General features: G+C 45.8%; 1 protein-coding gene across 5 annotated transcripts in view; it reads right to left on the bottom strand.

Moving 5' to 3' along the window:
- HLF (HLF transcription factor, PAR bZIP family member) overlaps positions 1-21623 on the bottom strand; it is an 80668-nt gene that overhangs the window by 38959 nt on the left and 20086 nt on the right. For 2 of the 5 annotated variants that reach the window (XM_021704225.2, XM_021704224.2), the window contains exons 1-2: positions 16686-17168; positions 14217-14552 (exon numbers count right to left, since the gene is read on the bottom strand). In XM_021704225.2, coding sequence (XP_021559900.1) covers positions 14217-14552; positions 16686-16800 — 451 coding nt within the window. In that variant the 5' untranslated portion in view covers positions 16801-17168. Of the gene's footprint in view, positions 1-14216; positions 14577-16685; positions 17169-21623 lie in introns of those variants that run through there. The other 3 variants (XM_021704223.2, XM_021704222.2, XM_021704226.2) reach the window with 2 other exon arrangements.

The following is a 21623-nucleotide window of genomic DNA, read 5'->3' on the forward strand; positions in this document are numbered from 1 at the left end:
CAACTTGCTTAAGACATGTGATAGCACAGCTGGGATTATAAAGTAGATCTTAGTGTACCTAAAGAAGCATCATGAGGCTTTGCAAAGACTCAGCCTGACAATACAGAAATCTGGGAGAGTCCAAACACTGAACTACAAGTACCTTTTAGAAAGTAATCTTTAAATACCTGATTCTCGGGGCACCTGGGTGGCTCAGTTGGTTAAGCATCTGCCTTCGGCTCAGGTCATGATCTCAGGGTCCTGGGATACAGCCCCATGTCAGGCTCTCTGCTCAGTGGGGAGTCTGCTTCTCCCTCTCTCTCTCCCTCTGTGCTCTCCCTTCTCTCTCTCTCTCAAATAAATATTTAAAAATAAATACATAAATAAATACCGGATTCTCACTCTGAATTAAAACTGAGTGACAACTGTGAACAGGCACAATCCCACGTCCCCTCACTGATTAGCCCATTTAATGTAATTTAACCCCATGACCATCCTGTGATTGGCCGCCACGTTCCAGTGAGGAAAGGTGGGGAAGGGGCTCATAATTTAAGTGACCTGCCCAAGGTATCATGGGTTCTCAGGAGACCTCAACTCCAAATCCAATTTAGTTTAGTGCCTAGAGGGTCCAACCATGACATGCTTGTGCTATTAGGACTGTGTTTCTTTGAATATCTTTATCAAAGCTTGTTATTTCTGCCTCAAAGATGATTTCATCCTGATCTCCATGGTTTTTGGCCACCGAGACATGCCCAAATTTATTTTTAAGCTGCCTGTAATCAGAGTGGAAGGGCTGATGAAGAAAAGAGAAAACGTACTTTGGCGACGTAGCCACAATATGCAATCCTCTTGGGAGCAGACTAAACTCCAGGAACCAACATCATTTCTAATATGAGCTGATTTCCTACAACCCCTTCCATTAAGTGCTTAGCACCATCCTGGCTTTAACAGATAATGGGTATTGCTATGATTTCATATGCATTTAGCTGATTTAAACTTAGGAGCATTGTGCCCACTCCTTTATGAAAGAGCAGAGATATTTCATTAGATGTAAAAATATGCTCAGGGAGCTCTAGCTGGAATCCAGAGGGGGAAATCTTGCCTAGTTTGATGTACTTTCTTAGTCTTAAGACAGGACCATTGTACCTTGAAAAGCTTTATCCTGCCACACCCATATGTACAGTACACAAAGTACTATAGCAAGACCTATGCCAAGAACTCCACATCTCTAATCTGGTTGAAAAACAAAGTCATATCAGGTTAATCCCAATTCTTAAATTAATCAACTTCTTGTCATCTCCTTTGTGTAAAAAACTATTTTCATACTTTTCTTCCAAATAATCTACTTTGGTTTTCTCAATTTCCTCATGTTCCCATTCCACTTCAACAGAAGGGTCCATTTTTCCTATCTGGAGACCTCCCTGCCACTTTTCCATTTGTAGGGGGAGTTAAGAAGAAAGTGTCTAAGAGGTTTACACTAGGGGGAGCAGAAGGCCAGGGAGCTGGCTACCACTGGGGACCTGCTGTCCTACCTCTCCCCACCCAACAGCCCATCACCAACAACTAGGGGGGCTGCTAGTTCTCCATCCCATGACCCTAAGGTGTCACCAAAGAGAAAAAAGAAGAAACCCAACTCACAAATCTTATAGCATGTTGGAAAGGCTTGAGAGTCCCCAGAGAAATGTATATAAGTTCCATTTCTCCCTTCCCCCTCCCACGCTCTTTCAAACACAGAGTCAGAAGCTGGTAGAGGGACGGAGATGAAAGACACAGGCTGGCCTGTGGAGCATACATCTCCTAGCAGAGCCACCCAAGAAAGCAGGTGGTTACACTGTTACAGGACCACAACCAGGGTTTCCAGGTGGAGTAGATCTTTCCACAGAAGTCGATACACAGGATGCTCAGCTGCTCTGCCTCCTCATTACTCTTTCTTCCCTACCAATGAGGGGGACACAGAAGGTGGGAGAGCCGTTTCCTGGCCATCAGTGCTGTAGCACGAGATGTCCTCCTACTTAAGTGTCCACGTGATGACGATGGAGGCAGAGGAAGAGGAGAATACAGATCCCAGTGATGAAAGCTACCACTTCTGTACTGAGCACTGCTCAAGTGCTTTGCAGGTACCACCCCATTTACTCCTCCAGGAATCCTCTGGAGCAGGTACGATCTCCCCCACGTTCAGAGCAAAAAACAAAGGCAGAAGAATTACAGAGCCGAGATCTAAGTTCAGGCCAGAGGTTTAACCCCACGTTATTGGATGCAGAGAAGGGGAAGAATGAGAGGAAGTTGCTCCAATAGGTGATTATTTCATTAGTCGAATTCAAGAAGAAAAAAAAAAACAAAAACACTACCCTTGGGGATTGGTCTAGGACATCCTAGATGGTAGGTAAATGAACAAAAATGCTCTTTTGGTTCCATACACTTACTGCATAGGAAAAGTTAAGTTTATGAATATAAAAGGTAAGTGTGATGGAGCAGATGGGGGAGGGAGGCAGACAGAGAGAAGCTGCAATAATTTGGTGGGAACGCCAATCTATACTGCCTCAAATGTCCAAAGGATAGACATTCTCCTGCCACTCACTGATACACACTGTGATTATGAACATCAATTTATATACACACACGGGTAAGGTCTTTAAAGACAAGTTTGTACTCAAATAAGTTAAATGTGCCTAAGATTATATTTGCATAATTAATCTGCTTGGTGATATCTTTCTTCATAAAGAAGATGTAAATTTCAGCTTCATCAATTAAAGGTCAAATGATCACAAAATCTGAATCAATGTAACGTGACTATCAGGAAAGCTGAAGGGTAGGAAGAAAAACAGAATTAAATAAATTCAAATTGCTTCTTCACACCTAGTTTTAGGAGTAGTGAAATTTCATTCATCTTCAAACTTGTAAGGAATCTAGTAACTAAATGCTACTAAATGGCCTGTTGTGTTTGAGTAAATTTCACTTACAATGCTAAAAAATAACTTATTTTTTGACACGGATGTAGATATTATTTTAAAAATCATATCTGATGATTGATTCAAATGACCAGTGGTTACTGGTCATTTGAAATAAATATATGCTAGATTCTACCAGGAAAAAAGACCCTTACTTCCCCTGGGAAAGTGTCTTAATATAAAGAAATCAACTGTAATGAAATAAAATCTATGAAATTCTTACAAAGTCAGTTTCATAAATTTATCCTCAGAAAGTCTATCAACAAGGCTTTTACTTCGCTCTTTACACATTCTAGATCATCACTCTTTCCTCTCTAAATCTTTCAGTGGCCTTTGGTCTCTTAAAAGCAATATTATTTTGACTGGATCTGAGATCTCCATCCTATTTTTAAACTTTTCTCTAGTAAAAGCCTCCCTAATCTCCTTAGTGATACTAACTAATGAAACCCACAGCATAATGAATCCATTCTAAGGTGAACTGAGTGTTCTGTTTAATCCTCAGGGCAGACGGAGTTTAACTGTTTGCCATTCTCCTTTAGAAGTACTGGGTGGCTCAGTTGTTAAGCGTCTGCCTTCAGCTCTGGTCATGATCTCAGGGTCCTGGGATCGAGCCCCACATCCAGCTCTCTGCTCGGCGGGAACCCTGCTTCTCCCTCTCCTGCTTCCCCTGCTTGTGTTCCCTCTCTTGCTGTGTCTCTGTCAAATAAATAAATAAATAATCTTTAAAAAAAAATAGAAGTACTCTTCATATCTTGGGGTATTGAGATCTCTGATCTGGGTAATCTGATTACTGCATATCTAGATGATCTTGTTCATCTGGTTTACAGCGTGGATTTCCATTGGTCAGGGGCCGGTGGCATCCTTCCCCAAACAAACCTTCCCTTTTCCCATTCAATTCAATTCAATTCAAGAGGCATTTATCGTGCATGAATGGACAGCCTCGCTTCTTAACTCTTTCCATTAAGAGCAGAAGCACTTACAGAGCAGCAAAGAGACTTTCTTTCTCTGCTCTGCTGTCTGGGCCTGGATTCCATAGCAAAGACATCAAATCAGACTGTTAAACCCAGAGCTAATTAGAAAAGAAAGCATTGCTCTTCCCCACTCAAGGAGTTTCTGCCAAAGCACTTATTTTTGCTGATCCATTTATGCAATCCCACTTTCTAAGAGAACATTTTGTCACAGATGATTTAGTGTTGTAGCTCCCCGGAGCATCTTTCTGTAGCAGGCGCTCATTGTTTTTAGGAATCTGCGGTCTCCCAGGCAAGATTTGAGAGGGGAAGAGGTTTTATTAGCCACAAGCCATCTCTCATTATAAGACCCCAAATTCCAAAGCATTCTTCCAAAAATCATTAATGAAAAAAAAAAATCCCAGATTATACTTCTAAAAACAAAAGTTTCGGGAACCTCGTGTGACAGTGGAACGGTGTGATTTTTCAGGACAGAAAGTGAGACTGGATTCCCATCCTGAGCTGGATGGGTAGGGAGCTGAGACAGTAAGGATATTTGTTAAAGTCAGAAGAGAAAGAAAACAAACATTTTAGGAATTTCCACCTTCAGTCATGGAGTGTGTATCCACCAGAAGCCAATTTCACAGAAATGAGTACTGCATGGTTTTCCCCCAACAGACCCTCAATTCTGCCAACACTCCCGTAATTGTCTACTGTACATAGCTGGAGGTGAAACTGCACACATTGACTGCTATTTTTAAGTTACCTGGTTTGGGTGAGGGCAACTCCTCCAGCTTTCTGTCATCTTGGCCTGATACCAGAGTACACTTCAGGGGGATGCGGGCAAGTCACCTCATGCATGTGCCATTCGGCGTCCCCATCCCATTCCCCAGACCCTGTCCCCACAACACACACAAAGCCCCTTTCCTCTAGCAGCATTTCCGAAGCAACACACACACACACACACACACACACACACCCCACATCCACTGTATCTAAGCATGGTGTGCAATTAATTCCGGTTTCAGGGAAGAAGGAAGCCACAAATACAAGGTCAGGACTCAAGAATGCAAAACTATAATGATTCCTTTGTCTCTCAGGAGTAAAATTAATCAGCTAGCCAGAAACTTGGCTAAGTATTTTTAGCTGGATATTACTGCTGCAGGTAATCTTTATAATCAAGCACGATTTGTACCACTGAGGCATTCAGGTCTTCTATCTTTTTCTCACATACACATACGCACACAGAACAACAACAACAAAACCACACTCAGAAGTCAGTTCAATACACTCGTTTGCAAACCTAGTAAGCTTATAAAATAGAGGCATTTAAAAGTGATGAATGTTAATGGGTTGGGCTTATTAAAATCTATTTTTCTACTCCTATGAGACCAGGCCTGCTTTTGGACTTTTAAATTCTGAACCATTCAAATCCCTCCAACTATTTCCTTGCCAAAGAGTGTTTCCCCCAATCGCTAAAATCATAAAGCCCAAAATGATGGGCTTTATAAGTGAAACCTAAACCCTATGTTTTTGAATTACTTTCTCTAGATCATTAGAACATTGTGTTTGCAAAAGCTGTTTGATGTTCAAGGGAGAGTATTTATTTTCAAAATAATAATAATAAGGAAGTCCCAGTTTGCCAGAGGAAACTATTGTGAAGTATCTAAAAATGTTTCAGATCCAACCTTGATCCCAAGTGGAAACAGCCACATGCTACTTCCCTCCTCGCAAACCTTCAGTGGCTCCCCACTGCCTACTGGATAGAGTTCAAGCTCCACAGCCGGGCATTCATGAAGCTGCCAGCCTGCCTGGCACCGGCCTCTCCAGACTCCTCTCCCTGACTCCTTCATACGAATTTCCTGCACCAGCCGAACTGGATCTACACCTTGTTCCCTCAACACCCCGCGGGCCTTCCTGCCTCTCCCACTCTGCCATTCTGGCGCTCCGCCTCTCATTCCCAGACCCAACACAGGGGCCAGCGCTTCCAAGAGGACTCACCTCGGGCTCTCTTACCCCCCTCCCCCCCCACCCTGGGGCAGCGGCTGCTTCCTGTGAGGTCTGGCGGTTTCCTATTGTCTGCACTGCTCCCTTATTTATCTTTAAGCATTTTACTCACTTTCTTGATCACTCTTCCACCTCCTCTTTTCAGTAGATTTATTGGAGGCCTCTCTGTCCCCATCATTTGGCATCAAGGACATGCTACTCTGTCCCGTCGCTCACCCTTTTACCTCAAAGTTCTATCTTCCCTACTAAATTGCCATCTCTTTGAGACCAGAAGCCAAGCTGTACCCTTGTCTGTCCTCCCCAGGGCACACCACAAAGTGAAAGCTGATGCTATTTCTGGGGACAAGCCACACTGCTCCTAAAACTTCCTCTGTCACTCCCTAACCTTCACATCACTGACAAGAGAAGAGTAAGAGAATTGACTCATGCGTGGTAAGCCTGGCCCCCTGTGGGCCAGGGGCCATGCTGGACCCTTTGCACATTACCTTTAGAAAGCTCACAGAGGGGTGCCTGGGTGGCTCAGTCATTAAGCGTCTGCCTTCGGCTCAGGTCATGATCCCAGGGTCCTGGGATCGAGCCCCGCATCAGGCTCCTTGCTCAGCGGGAAGCCTGCTTCTCCCTCTCCCACTCCCCCTGCTTGTGTTCCCTCTCTCGCTGTGCCTCTCTCTGTCAAATAAATAAATAAAATCTTAAAAAAAAAAAAGAAAAAGAAAAAGAAAGCTCACAGAAACCGAAAAAAGATATTACCTTGTAGATGAGAAAAGAAAGGTACAGGAAGAGTAAGGATTTATCCATTATAGGACCATTTGGGGGAGAGATGAATTATTACTCTGGAATGCATATGCAAAGTCTTGCTTATAAGCAGGAGGGTGAACTAGACCTCTCTCCTCCTCCAGCACTGTGATATGCCTTATGGCTTCTTTGCCCCTGAGGTCCTTATATTGCCTTCAAGTAGAAATACTAATGCCTATTATTAAAAATTCAATGGTAACATCGATTGATTGATTTGCTAGCAAATATGTCAGGGAGAAACCTTCTAATCAGGAACTTCTTTGAACTGCATTTTGTTTGTTTTAGTTTTTAATCTCACGAGCAAGGAGGAATGATTACAGGTTGCAGTTAGCTACCCCAGGTTACCTCAAACTCAGAAGCTAAGAGGGGCAAGCAAGACTGGGCAGAGGAGAAATCCAAATTCCTCGACCAGAGGCCTTAATGGGCTAGGAAAGGCAGCGTATGCAGACTCACCAGGAGACCAATGCTAGGTCCTCCCGGGAGAAAGATCAGAGATGGTAATGAGGACGCCACTCACAGGCAGTTACAAACTGTTATTGAGCTCTTATTGTGTGCCAGGCACTGTGCCAACTACTCGATACGCACCGGCTCACAGGACCTTCCCCAATCCCACGAGGCAGATCCAGTGATTATTTCCAAGTTTCCAAATGGGAAATCAGAAGCAGATCATGTAAATGACCCGCCTGAGATCCTGAGCAAGCACGAGTCAGGATTCACACCCAGGTTGGTTGGTTTGTTGGATCTTAAGCTCTAAGCCATTGCTCATGCAGAGCTGCCTCAGACACAGGGCCATTCTGATGGGTGCTGTGAATGGGGGTGGGGGTCGGGGGGGTGCACCAAGCATCTAGGTCTTCAGGAAATTTAGGTTCATTCCAAAACAATGGTTTAGGGGCTTTTGGGTCAAGACATTTGCTAGAGGAGTATCAAATATATACTAAGTGAAAGATATTCTCAACCATCTCCATTAATGAATCAAATGCAGACCCTGTCCCTCCCTGTCTCTCCCTCACGTGTTCCTTCCCAGTGTTTTTTTAATCCTGTGACTTCCCCTGCTACTTCCCTCTTCCCTCCATTTTCAATGCTGAGACATAAAAAATGACTCCCGGGGAAGAGTGATCAGTGCGGTTGCAGGGGAGGTTCCAGAGGAGCCTAATAAATCACTGCTGTCTTCTCATCCTCTGGCTTTCTACACTAGGATGTTACCAAAGCTTTTTGCTTCCCACCTTGCTCACCCCTCTCTTTCTCCTCCACCTAGTTCTGTCTTCATCTTGCTATTTTTCTAGTCTGGTAGGCACAGTGCTCAACTGGAAAGACTCTGCCAAGACCCTTGGCAGGAGCCGGCCTCCAGGAATCCTGCCCGCCGCAGTGGTGCAGTGAAGACAGGACCTCTGGGCAGACAGGCGCAGGAGAGAGGGCCGAGTCTGGGGTCTGGCTACAGGGCTGGGCAGAGCAGGTTTCCCTGGCATATGAACGGCCCTACAGGGCTCAGCTCTCTCATGCCAGGGTCAGGATTACAATTTCTTGCTGGCACTTGCTGTGGCTCGCCTGGGAAGAGAAGCAAGGGCTGGGGTGGGGGACGGAAGCAAGCCAACACACCACCCGGAGTTGGGCAAGCTCAACAGGGCACTGCCACGTGCCTGAAGCACACGGTCACACAGGCAGGCGGCCAGGGTTGCAGGGCTCGCACGAGAGCCGGGGGGGGGGGGGGGGGGGGAGTAGGAGGGGGGCTGGGCACCAAGCCGGTAGCTCTTTCCACACTGGCAGAACAAGAGCTGCTAACCCAGAAGTGACGCTGCTGGGTTAACACTAGGAAGTCACTTGTCCTAACCCAGAATGAAGGAGCAAAGTCAAGCAGGCTACACAGAAGAAGGATTGGGCATGCTGGAGGGGAAAAAAAAAAAAAGCATGTCCTATTTTTGCAGAGAGAAAGGGACTGGATGAAACAAATCCCTAAATGGAAAACGGGGGTTGGGAATACAGTCTAGTTCTTTCCCTGCCCCCATGCCACTGACATCAGAACAGCAGCTCCAGGCCCGGAGTATCCATGTGCCACACACCGTGCCGAACTGTCAGGTGCCACCCCACGTAACGCTGCCAAAACCCCACGGGAGGGGGACTATTTATCATCTCCCTGCTATTGAGAGTAACCTGAGGCTTAAAGAGGTATGGAAATCGACACAAAGTTGCCCAGCAGGCCCATGTGGGCCCAGGACGGGAACCCAAGCCCCCAGGTCCAGAGCTTAAGCTCTTCACCGCCGACCCGCCTTCCACACCCACCTGAAAATCCCTCTTGCCAGAAGACTAGGAACTCCTGTCCTGGGAATGTCACAACAGGTCAAAGCTAAGAGAAAAGGACAAGCCTGTCCTCTACAGGGTGTGGTGGGGAAGAATCACTCTAACAAGAAACAGAAAAATGTCTGACTGCCTCCAGAAGAAAGCTGACTCTCTCCCCTTCATGATGTCCTTGATCCCAATGAATGCAAAACACTTCCAAGCGACTTGAGGCGCAGTGCACAGCAACTATCAATCACTATGCTCCCAACCTGCAGACATATCAATGTGCTGGATGGGAAAATATAGAACTGCACGCCCTTAAGGGGAGGGAGAAACTGAAGCTTCACCTCATGATGTGGAGAAACGCAAGAGCATCCCGTTGCCTGGGCAGGACCTCCCACAAGCCCAGACCCACCAGCACAGAACTCCTGTCCGTCATTACTCAGATCCCACAGCCAGCATGTTCCTTCCACGCCAAAACCGTGTCAGGAAGGAAGGTCAGCAGAAACAGAACACAAATGCCATCTTGCAAAGGTACCATGGGTTCTCCCCCACCTCCTCACTCTTCTTTTGCCACCCACTTATGCCCTCCTCTTCCCACACACCGCCTGCTGCATGGAAGGGTTTTCACTTCACTCCGTAACCAGCCTTCATCATGACCCGGTCTCTGTGCTCACAACTAGAAAGACAGCCTTCTTAATTCTCAGCTGAATATGGGTCTAACTGTGGTAGGACACCCCCAAGCTATTCAAAGAAAAACCACCAGAGGAAACGATTTCAAATCTGGCTTTACAAGCATGTGATTTAAAAATAACTCTGCCTTTGTCTGCTACAGATGACTTTCCCTAAAGGGACTGCTGTCCTTAAAGCAATCGCTCAATTCTCTGGGCAAACAGATTCTTATTTTTCCAGTACCCAGCGCATACCTCCAGGAGAGCACTTCTGGGTACCATCTCTGATAGCAACTGAAAGGCAAACATCGAAGCGGTCAGGATGACTCCCTCCATCTCCGCGGGCCTGAGACCACCAGGAATGTGGTACCTTGGACACCAGAGAAGATGGTGCAGGTGGCTACAGCATCCAGCAACCACCGTCATCAAGACGTCAGCCCAGAAAGCTGAGCCATCACCCCATAGCCATGGGAGGTTTCAAAGGATCCCTGAGTTACTTCTTCGAGGAAAACTGTATTTCTTCGGATATTCTATTTATTCTTTGATTAGACAGCTAGACGGAGGAATAAGGAAGGGGGGCATAAAACAGGAAAGGGGGCTGGGGGGCCATCACGGTAAGTGGTTAAGAGAATTTGTAAGAACGCCCACCTTATTGTTCCAAGGCACACTTGGGGTAGACCTAGAAATGCATTAGTTGTCAGCTTATGGCTTAATTTCCTTTCAGCCTGACAGGTGGCACTAATGATACCAGGCTACTGAGCATAACTCAAAAGATGCATGCTGAGCGAATACAGAAAACAAATGTTTAATAGGATTGCTTTGCGATTATCTCCCGATTTGCTGGACATCAGACTTTTATCAACTAAGAGCGTATAACCATGCTCTTACTAGCATGGTATTTCTTCTTGGCAACCTGATGTCACCTGACCTTCTCAAAAGTTTCGCCAGAAAGAATTACAGGAGACAAAAAGCATCCATGTGCATGTGACAGGATCCTGAGTTACGCCCAGATTTTGCTGTCCAAATTGAAAGTCTCTATCAGTAGTTCTCAACAGGGGTGATTTTGCCCCCCCACCCCCCCCACCCCGGGGACAGTTGGCAGTGACAGGAGACATTTTTACTTGTCACAGGGTGGGGGTGGGTGGGGGGGTGACTGGCTTCTAAGGGCTAGGAGCCAAGGATGCTGCTGAACATCCGACAAGGCACAGGACAGTGGCCCACAGCGAAGACTTTTGTGAAACCTCAACAGTGCCAAGGTTGAGAAATCTTGATCTATACTGAAATGATACAGCTCCCAGAATGCTCAAGGCTACACATGTGCTCTTCCCTTCTGAAGACTTCTTTTCCTCAAGGTTAACTTGGTATTTCTGTTCTGGTCACGACTGGGATTGCATGGAACGATCAAGAACCTTCTTCCTGGGCGCCTGGGTGGCTCAGATGGTTAAGCGTCTGCCTTCGGCTCAGGTCATGATCCCAGGGTCCTGGGATCGAGTCCCACATCAGGCTCCCTGCTCCTTGGGAGCCTGCTTCTCCCTCTGCCTCTCTCTCTCTCTCTCTGTCTCTCATGAATAAATAAATAAAATCTTAAAAAAAAAAAAAGAACCTTCTTCCTTTTCAGCTTTGTTTGGGACATACCATCTGTCCATCATGTCCACATCCCTTAGACATTTATTTTGCATTATAAACTTTGTAATGACCAACATGGTAGGAGTTGTTATGGCAGAGTGTTATTGTCTCTGTACTTGGCATTTGAAGAAGACCTTTAGCTTCCCCGCCGCCCCCCCCTTCTTGTTAGGATTAGTGAGTTTTCAATTCAAAGATTATTTTGAAGTATGTTTCCATTACCAAAAAAAGACACTTAAATGAAGAGCTTATTTCTAGATTCCAGTGCCCCCTTTGATCCTAGTACCTAACAAAATGATTTCTGCTGAAACTCAGGAGTTCCTTGTCACAGATTACAAATCTGATTGGGGCACCCCAAGTTTTTTTGGTTTTGTTTTGTTTTTTATTTTTTTATTCTGGGGCAGCTTTATGTTTTTTCTCCCAAATATTATATTTAATATTGCTACATTTTTGTATTTTTAAAATTCAATTAATTATTATATATTATTAGTTTCAGAAGTAGAGGTCAGTGATTCATCAGTCTTATATACTACCCAGTGACCATTACATCATGTGCCCTCCTTAATGCCCATCACCCAGTTACCCCATCCCCCCACCACCTCCCCTCCAGCAACCCTCAGTTTATTTCCTATGATTAAGAGTCTCTGATGGTTTATCTCCCTCTCTGATTTCGTCTTGTTTTATTTTTCCCTCTGCTCCCCTATGATCCTCTGTTCTGTTTCTTAAATTCCACATACGAGTGAGATCATATGATAATTGTCTTTCTCTGATTGACTTATTTTGCTTAGCATAACACCCTCTAGTTCCATCCACATCATTACAAATGGCAAGATCTCATTTTTTTGATGCCTGAGTAGTATTCCATTGTATATACATACCACATCTTCTTTATCCATTCATCTGTCAATGGACATCTGGGCTCTTTCCAGAGTTTGGCTATTGTGGACATTGCTGCTATAAACACTGGGGCACCCAAGTTTTTGAAAGTCACTGATTAGTACTTATTCTAAAAAGCTCTGACAAATGTCTTCTAAGGAAGCCTCCAAATCTCAAACCCTGATTCTTGATTCTCAGTAGGAACAAAGATGTGGGGACTCAATATTTACATGCCTTTTGGGAAAAAATACATATTTCTAACCAGGCACACATCTTGTATTTGCCAGGGAATGGAGAAATACCCATCAACTGAGTATCCGTGTTCAGGCTGGAACACACCCATCCAGTGACTATTGGCCAAAATCTCTTGATACTTCTTTCCAGAAGAGGGGAGGGTTATATACTGTTCCTAAGTATTTTAAGAATGTATTTCAGAAGACAGGATTGAAATCAATGATAAAAGCTGACACAGGTCACAACAATGACAACTGCTCTCATTACCAGAACATCTACTGCCAGTCATTGGACCCTTTATATACATGTTACATATAACGTTCACATTAACCCAATCCCATAAAAACTATACCCTTCTATACAAAGGTAAACTGAAGCTCTGAGAGGTTACATCACTTCCTAAAGCTACAAGGTGGCTAAGTCTCATTCTGCAGAGCAGAGTGACTGAGATACGAGGGCACCTTCTCACTGGGGCTCCAGCCCCTTCTCCCTGGTTTCAATGGTTATTTCACTGATCATCTGTTCCTGGGAAGAAACAAAACCATGGCACTGTCCATTCCAAGGAATAAGGGCTTGGGGTCACACCAAGGAGTATATTCCCCAGCTTCTGCAGCCTCCTGGGGTGGGCAGAGGTTAAGACTTAATTCTATTCCAGCCAGTGGCCTTGAGTTATCACTCAAAGTAGGTTTTGGAGAAGGGGGCCCCCACAGAAAGACCTGACCTCCAGTACTAATATTTCAAGGCAGGGGTGTTCTCTTCCTCCTTTGAATCATTTCCTTCCATTTTAATCTCGCTCTGCATGTCAAAGAAATTCTTCACGAGGCAAGGACACGGAGTTCAGGAATGATCTCCAGCACAAGTCCTCCATTGTCCTGCTTTCTGTGTCCCCTGCAGCAAAGGCCCTCAGCTCAGTGACTTTCCTGACAATTTATCTGGCTGAATCTTTGTTCCTGGTTACCTGTGCACGTGAAATGTGCTTTCTTCCTGTTCATTTTGCACCAGAGTGTTAACGGCATAAAAGCCAGGGCTGAGCCACCTCAACCTGTATATATATCTGAGCACTGAGCAGTGGGTTTTGAAGTCCTGGACATTCTGGGTGATGTTTCTACGTAGTATTTCAACACCGCTTACGGCCGACCTTGCAGGCTTTGACATACATGGATTAAGTGTGATGAACAGATGAAAATGAAAAAAAAAAAAAAGATACTGGAAGAACAATTTGGTTTATAGGAATAATGCAGTTCTGGCCCTGAAAAGGCTAAACCATGCTTAACAGTGAGAGGTGCTTTTAGATTCAATTTCTCAGTCAAGGAGAATGCAAGAGGAAAAGGATGAAAAAGTGATCAGCCCCATACCCCTAACTCATATTTTTTTTTCCCCTTCGGGTGAGAGAAAATGAATGCAGGTGAACCACACACAGCCTTGGAGAGAGTCTACTCACATCTTTCAGCAAGATCCTATATCTATGTATTTGGGGAAGGGGAGCAAGGGGCAGGAGAGGAGATGGGTGCCTACAGTATCCAAACCATTCACTGTAGGCTGGTGTTTCTTAAACTGCAGTCCTTGGATCAGCTGCATCAGTATCCCCCGGGGTTCAAAATGCATATTCCTGGGCCCTTACCCTAGCCCTGAAAAATCAGAATTTCTAGGGGTGGGTCCATAGAATCTGCATTTAGCTGACTCTCCCAGACATATGGATGCTCACTGATGTGGGACGATGAGGGCCGTGAGTGAAATACAAGCTTCCTCTTTCAGAGCCAGCCCTTCTCCCTGATTGTGAAGATATTTGTGCCCCCCCCCACCCTGCCCTGTCCCTCCCTTTCACCCTCTTCCCCATCTGAAGGGAGAATCTTTTCAGAATTTACCTGGTCTGATGGGGCTCTGCATGCAGTTCGGGGACGGGATGCCAGGGTGAATGGGTGCAGAGGCCCGACTGCTGAGGTCCATGACGGAGGGGGCCGCAGAGGAAGCCGGCTGCAGCCCAGGAGGGTGAGGGCTGTGGTCATGCTGGGACGGGCTGGGGGGAATGCCATTTTCCGACAAAAACTCCTCCAGGTCCATGTATTCCAACTGGAAAGTATCTCCGTCATAAGGAAGGGTTTTGTCCCATAAGGTGGGTCCCAAGAACGCCGACTGGGGGACCGTCGGGCTATTACTCTCATCATCCAGCTTCTTTTCCTTGTCTTTATCTTTACCAAATGCTGCAGAAAAGGGGGAAAGTTGGACTTTAAAAAAAAAAAAAAAGTGTCACTTTTTTAATCACCCCTCCTGGCCTCTGCTACAAAGCACCTCGTTCAAAATGTTCTCACAAACACCAGGGTTCTTCTCTGGCTGCTGGCTTTTGTGGATCTAGAGTTAAAAGTTCAGACAGGACATGGATCTCTGCCTGTTTTTTAACATCTTCCTATTTACTTTGGAAAGAAAGCCCTAGTCCTTGGGACAGGGCTACAGGCTGATCTAGGATATAAACAAGGGAATGCAGTTTTCAAGTACATGATTTGAGGAGACAATTTACATCTACAGTGAGAAAGTAACACCTGCAGTTACATACAGTTGCTGTGATTTTTAAAAAAACAGCCAATAACCAGGCATGATTTCTCTTCCAGGAAATTCATTACAGTAACAACATGAGGTCATTCAGACTTAGCCAGTGAGCTGGGGATTCTAATTTTGGTAAAGCAGGGACTCTCCACCCTCCTTTGAAACCATGCTTTGAGCACCTACTATATACCTGATACTTTCCATATATTATCTCCAAAAATCTCATATTAACCTGCAAATAGCTATTATCCCCATTTATAATGAAGACATAAGAGGCCCTAAAACCTGAAGGAACTTGACCAATGCCTCATGCTGGCGGAGGAGAAAAACTGAGAACTTCCTGAGCCCACATATGTTTAGAAAGCCGCTGAGGCACCTTGTATTTTACAAAAGGAGGGTTTCTTTTTTTTAAAATATTTTTTCCCTCCTCTTCCCCAAAGGCTTAAGTATGATCCAATTCACAAAAATTACACATGTATGCAATCTGTCAAAAGCACAGCTATGGGAAAGGCGATTACATACCCTTGACGGAGGTATGCAGCTATGTCCTACCTGGAAGTATCGCTCACCCCAGGTTGTCTTTAAACCCTGCTCTGGATTTTGCCCATTCTAGTACTCAGGCGCGGGTGGAATCTGGGATTAGGGAATCTGGCTTCTGAGTTTCTTCCTCAGAGAAACACAGCCTCCGCTGCCATCCATTCTAATCCTCTAGTCTCATCTCCTGAGAATTTGACTTAAAACACCCACAGATGCAAAAGACTGCAGGCAGCACCTCCCTCCCAAGTGCTACTCCTTAAAGGAGAGTTAAAAGGGAAGCTATACTTTGCAGAAGGCGAACCAAACCCCTCAACTCTTGCAATGCAACAGGTTGTCCCCCTGCTAGGAGAGATGAGAGTACTCCCAAGCTATTTGTAGCCAAATGATCTTTCAAGACTTTTACACTCTAAGCCGCACGGTCCGCATTGGCTACTGTGACATCGAAGGCATGAAACGGCATCAGCCCAAATGACAAAACCCTGGCGGCACCAGCTCGGTTCGGCGCCTCCTCGCCCGACCCCTCCTCTCCCGCTCCAGCCAAGGTTGCCTGGGGGAGGTTTGGGACTTACCAAGAAAGGGATCAAGCCAGAGGAGGCTCCTGCGCGGTTACACGTGAGCCTACTCCGCTCTCCCCTCCCACCAGGAAAAGTGCACGGGGAAAGTGTCAGAGCTGGAGGCGTGCACAGCTTCCCGCCCAGAGACCACTCCCCCCGCCAGCCCCAGCCCCCACCCCGCTTTTTGAATTACCCCTGGCAGGGAGAGCATGAGGCTCCGCTCACACCTCGAGAGTTCCGGATGCCAACTAACACACAAACAGTAGCACGATCCCAATACCTAGACTACGCTGCGAGACCCCCCCCTCCCTCGCCCCAACAGAACCAGGCCCTCTGGTTTCTCCTCCCCAGCCCGGGAAGCTCTGCCCTCGCGCAGGCGGTTTCACTCTGCGTGCGGGGAAGCCTCAATCTAGGGAACACTGACCTGTCAAGTTATGACTCCCACCTGCGCCGCAGGACCGGGACCCAGAGAGCCTGGGTCGGTCCCAGCACTATTTTAAACGTTGCTCAGTGAGGGGATTCCCCCCACCTCTTTTGGGGGGGTGATGGGTGAGCTCTTCAAATTTCAACAAAGCGGGGACAGGGTGCCAGGGGACAGGGAGGGAGGGGATGGATGCTCCAGCAGGGTTGCCCAGCCAAGGAAGGGGACCCCAGGAGCGTCGTTCCTTCCCAGAGCGGGGCAGCCAGGAAGGCAGCGCTCACCGTCTTCGTGATGAAGGGGGAGCTTCAGCGGATTCTCCAACAAGGACCTGAGCACGCCGTAGGGAGGCGGAATAAAGGTGGGATTCAAGGGGAGCGGTCGGGACATTTTCTCCATCGCGATGCACTCAAATTTTTTTCTTAAAAAAAAAAAGCCCAACCGCCCCCCAAAATGTTGCTGAGCTTTTTCCTCCGTCCTTTGCCAAAAGTACTCGTTTTCAAGGCGGTGGGGACAAGAAAAAAATTACTTATATCTTTATAAATACATCTGCATAAGAAAATAAAAACAAAAAACTTTAGGGTTCCCAGTGCAGATGGTCCCCGGAGAGCGCGCCAAGTGCCCGCGGGCTCCTCGGCGACGTGCAGGATGCTCTCACCTGCCTCGAACCCCTCGTCCTGCAAAATGTTCAAAATTGCGAAAAAGAAAGAAAAAATATGCAGATGGCTGCAGAAGGGCGTAAGGCACCGCGCCGGCCCGGCCCCCACGCGCCAGCACCCGAGGCTGGGCGCCGTCCCACCCCACCCCCCTCCCCGCGCCGGCGGCCGCTGTTCCCCCGCGCTCCGCGGCCCCGCAGCGCCGGGCTCAGCGCATCCGGCCGCCCATGTGCCGCGGCCCTGACAAGAGTGACGTCAGGGCCCGCACCGCGCGCCGATAGGCGTGCAGGGGCGGAGCCACGCGCGGCACCGCCCGCCTGCCCCACCCGCCCCGCCCGCCCCGCCCGCCCCGCCGCCACGTGTTTAGCGTCGTCGCGCGCGCGGATTTTCCAGGACCTTGCAGAGCTGGCCCGCAGTAGAGACAGGTGCTAGATCCCCTGGATCACCGACCTGGGCTGAGAGCTCAACTTTTTCAGAGTAGGAAGAGGAATGAGGAATTTTTTTCAGTAGTTTTCAACCTGGGAATAATCTGGGGAGTTAAAAACAAAAACAAAAACCCAGATGCCCAGGCAGGATCCCAGATCAATTAAATCAGACCTCTGGGCTGACATCCAGGCATCATTAGTTTTTAAAGTTCCCAGGGGTGGTTTCAATGAGCAGCAAGTTTGAGAATGTCTGGTTTAGATCGAATGGAAGGTAAATGCTCTTCTAAATATTTCTCCTGGCCACAGCCAAGCTTAGCACTCTCTCTTGCCCCATTCACAAAACTACTGAAAAATAACGACTTGCTAGAATTTCTGATGAGATACACAAGTAGCGTGAAGAGGGGAGTGACAGAGGGAGCTCCATCAGTGGTTTCCCACGCTGTCAGGAGGGCATTCAGAGGGATACACATTTGCCTGGGATTGAATGAGGGCAGAGGAGACACACACACACACACACACACACACACACTAAATGGAGTTTCAGAAATATTTGCTGTAGAAGAGTACAGATGACTGTGCGCTGGTCAGGTTACAAGGTTTGCACAGTAATTATTATAATTTTGTGAAGTATTCCTTAAGAAGGGTCTCGGTCTTCACTGCCATAACAGTGGGGTCAGCACCTGGCCCTGAGGGTTGGAGCCTGCCGTGCTCGTGGTGGCGGGAGCCTTCTCCCCACGTGGGGTGGCCACTGGCCTCAGGCCTGGAGATTTCCAGGCGGGCAGGCAGGCTCTTCCCCTCTCTCCCCACATCTCCACGCTAAGATCAGGGTAGCATGATCTGGGGAAGGGTCTGCAAGAAGGAATAGGCACAAATTAAAGAAAATGTTCTTTCAGTGAGACATGAAGGCTTTCGTCAGGGCTGTCTCTGAGGTGGGATATGGTGGAGTCTTGATGGATTCTACTTCCCTGAAACTCACCCCAGGAGAGAAGTGTAAGAGAGAAGGCACCTGAAAGCCAGGAGATCAGGAGGGCCACAAATGGGCACCAGGCAGGGTGACTTCTAGCAAATACCTTCCCCTCTGAGCTGGGCTGTGATCAAGTGACCTCTACAGTTCTCTTCGCTCTAAAATTATAATTAAAAAGTAACATTCTGAGATAGTGTGATGAAGTTTCAAATTTCAGCCAAATTCTGAAAACATCAGACTTTTAGCTAATGCCACCTACATTTGCTGAGTACCAACTGTATGCCAAGGACTATGCTGGGGCTGGGGAGAAAAAGATGTGTAAGACATAATTCTAATGTCATAGGTTACAGCCTGACATATGCAAACATTATAATATAGTCTTAAAAGAGTAAAAATGCGTAGATGAAGGTGACACAGGTCCTTATCTAATATAAAAGAGGGATTCCAAAGAAGGTGTCTGAGCTGGGCACGGAGCTAAAGATCGTTCATCGATTTCCCAAATCCCTCAATTCTACTATACTGTTTTTCACAAAAGAAAGGACTCTTCCAAGAAGGTAGCAGGAGGGGAAGAATGAAGCGGGGGAAATCGGAGGGGTAGACGAACCATGAGAGACGATGGACTCTGAAAAACAAACTGAGGGTTCTAGAGGGGAGGGGGGGAGGATGGGTTAGCCTGGTGATGGGTATTAAAGAGGGCACGTTCTGCATGGAGCACTGGGTGTTATGCACAATGAATCATGGGACACTACATCTAAAACTAATGATGTAATGTATGGGGATTAACATAAGAATAAAAAATTAAAAAAAAAAAAAAAAGGACTCTTCCACCATCATTTCAGAGAGGAAGAGGCTGTTTCCCTGCCTTCATTCCCCTACCTACCTGTAAACTCTTAACTAGGATAGCTGAGAGCATCCTCTCAGACTGGTCAGAAACAGATTATAGATTCCAGGTGCACAAAAGGGTAACGGTCCACTAGCATTCCCTGGCACATCCAAAATGCTCCACCTGCTCATGGTTTTTTTGCACTTCCTCACTTTCCCATGGGACCCCTGTCAGTTCAAGTGATCTGGTTTCCCAGAGCGATCTTTTCCTTACCACTAATGTTAGGAGAAAGCCTAACACTGTGGCTTGAAATTAGATTTCTCATGGCAAATGGATACACTGGCATCCTGGTTGATCAACCAGTCTCTTGGGAATTTGGTTCATATAATTCAGTTCCTCTGATCAACTCTGGATCATGGGCCACATTGAGGACCAGCCCCTGAGACCAGGATGTTAAGGATGCACAGTATTTGTACATGCAGAAGTCAGAGGGATGGGAATAGGAAAAAAGGAACTCCAGAAGAGAATGGCATGGGGAAAGATACGGAGAAAGAAAATTGGCAGACACAATTTGTGAACATGTTTTCATTTCCCTTGCATAAACAAATAAGAGTGGAATTGCTATAACACGGGGTAGAGATATGTTTGACTTTAAAAGAAACTGCAGCACTGGGTGTTAATCAAAAACAATGGATCGTGGATCACCACATCAAAAACTAATGATGTATTGTATGGTGACTAACATAACATAATAAAATTAAAAAACAAAACAAAACCAAACAAAAAAATAAAAGAAACTGCAGAACAGTTTTGTTTTCTGTATTAGGTGAATTCTCCTGCATTGCCAGCAGCAGCTGAGAGTTCTGGTTGTTCTGGATTCTCACCAACATTTGGTGGTGTCAGTTTCTTAAAATTTTAGTCATGTTAAATGGGTGGATAGCAATGTCTCATTGTGCTTTTAAGTTGAATTTTCCTGATGACAAATGATGTTAACCACTTTTTCATGTGCTCATTAGTCATTGTGTATCTCCCTTTGCAAAGTATCTATTCAAGCTTCTGGCCCATTTTAAAATTGGATTGTTTGTCTTGTTTTTATTGATTTTAAGAGTTCTTTACATATTTGGTATAGAAGTTCCCTTGCCAGATATATGTGTTGTGAATATTTTCTTCCAGTCTGTGGCTTGCCCATTAATGTTTTAACATTGTCTTTCCATGAGCAGAAGTTTTTAATTTTGATGAAGTTCAATTTACCAACTTGTTTTTTATGATTATTACTTTCTGTGAACTAAGAAACCTTTGACCACTTAGAGTCTTGGAGATATTTTCCTCTAAAACTTTTATAGTTTAAAGCTTTTCCATTTAGGTCTATGTGCTGTCTCAAATTAATTTTGTATATAGTATTGAGGTAGGGGTTGAAGGTTTTTTTGTTTTTTTGTTTTTTTTTTCATTTGCCTCATGGGGACTTCCAATTGTTCTAGCAGCAATTGTTGAAAAGATGTTCATTTCCCCCTTGAATTATTTGGTGCATTTATACAACTGTATAAGTGTGGGTGGTCAAAACCATTTTTTTTAAAGATTTATTTACTTATTTGTCAGAGAGAGAGAGAACACACAAGTAGGGGGAGTGGCAGGCAGAGGGAGAAGCAGGCTCCCCACTGGGCAGGGAGCCCGATGTGGGACTCAATCCCAGGACCCTGGGATCAGGACCTGAGCTGAAGGCAGACGCTTAACCACCTGACCCACCCAGGCGTCTCCGGTCAAAACCTTTGCCCTCAAGGGACAAAATATTCAAGGATAGAATAATGTTATTTGTAAGTTTCCTAGGCTCTGATTGCTATCAAGCAACAGAACAAAGTTCATCGAAGTTCATGGCTAAAATAAATGGCTTGCTTTCAATGGCTCATTTGGTTTGTTACAAGACCTTCTACAAAGTTGTCCACATTAACCTAAGTAAAAGCCTGAAGGCAGAAGCAATGGCCAACTTGTTTTTTTATGTACATGAGCAAATATTCATCTCTTGGAGGCTCCTGTTTACCACTATCAATATTTCAATGCTTTAAAAAAAAAGTAAAAAATAAAATCCTTTGTTGGAAAAAGCCAAACAAATAAATATTATACAAAGAACATTTGACAAGTCAGTGGAAAACTCTTCAAGGAGGGAAGGATAGTAGAGGCTTCTGAGGTGTGAAACTGTTCTAAAAATAGGAATGATCATAGAAGAAAGGTTTCTCAGAATCAACTTCTTAAAAGATGCCAGCACAGCCTGACTCTGCTCTGAGGCTCTGGAAATCGGCTTCTGCCCAGCCAGTGGTTTCCACCTGTGCAGTCATTTCAGGATTTTGAGTAGTGAGGTT

Source organism: Neomonachus schauinslandi, chromosome 15, assembly GCF_002201575.2.
Source record: "Neomonachus schauinslandi chromosome 15, ASM220157v2, whole genome shotgun sequence".
NCBI lineage: Eukaryota > Metazoa > Chordata > Mammalia > Carnivora > Phocidae > Neomonachus > Neomonachus schauinslandi.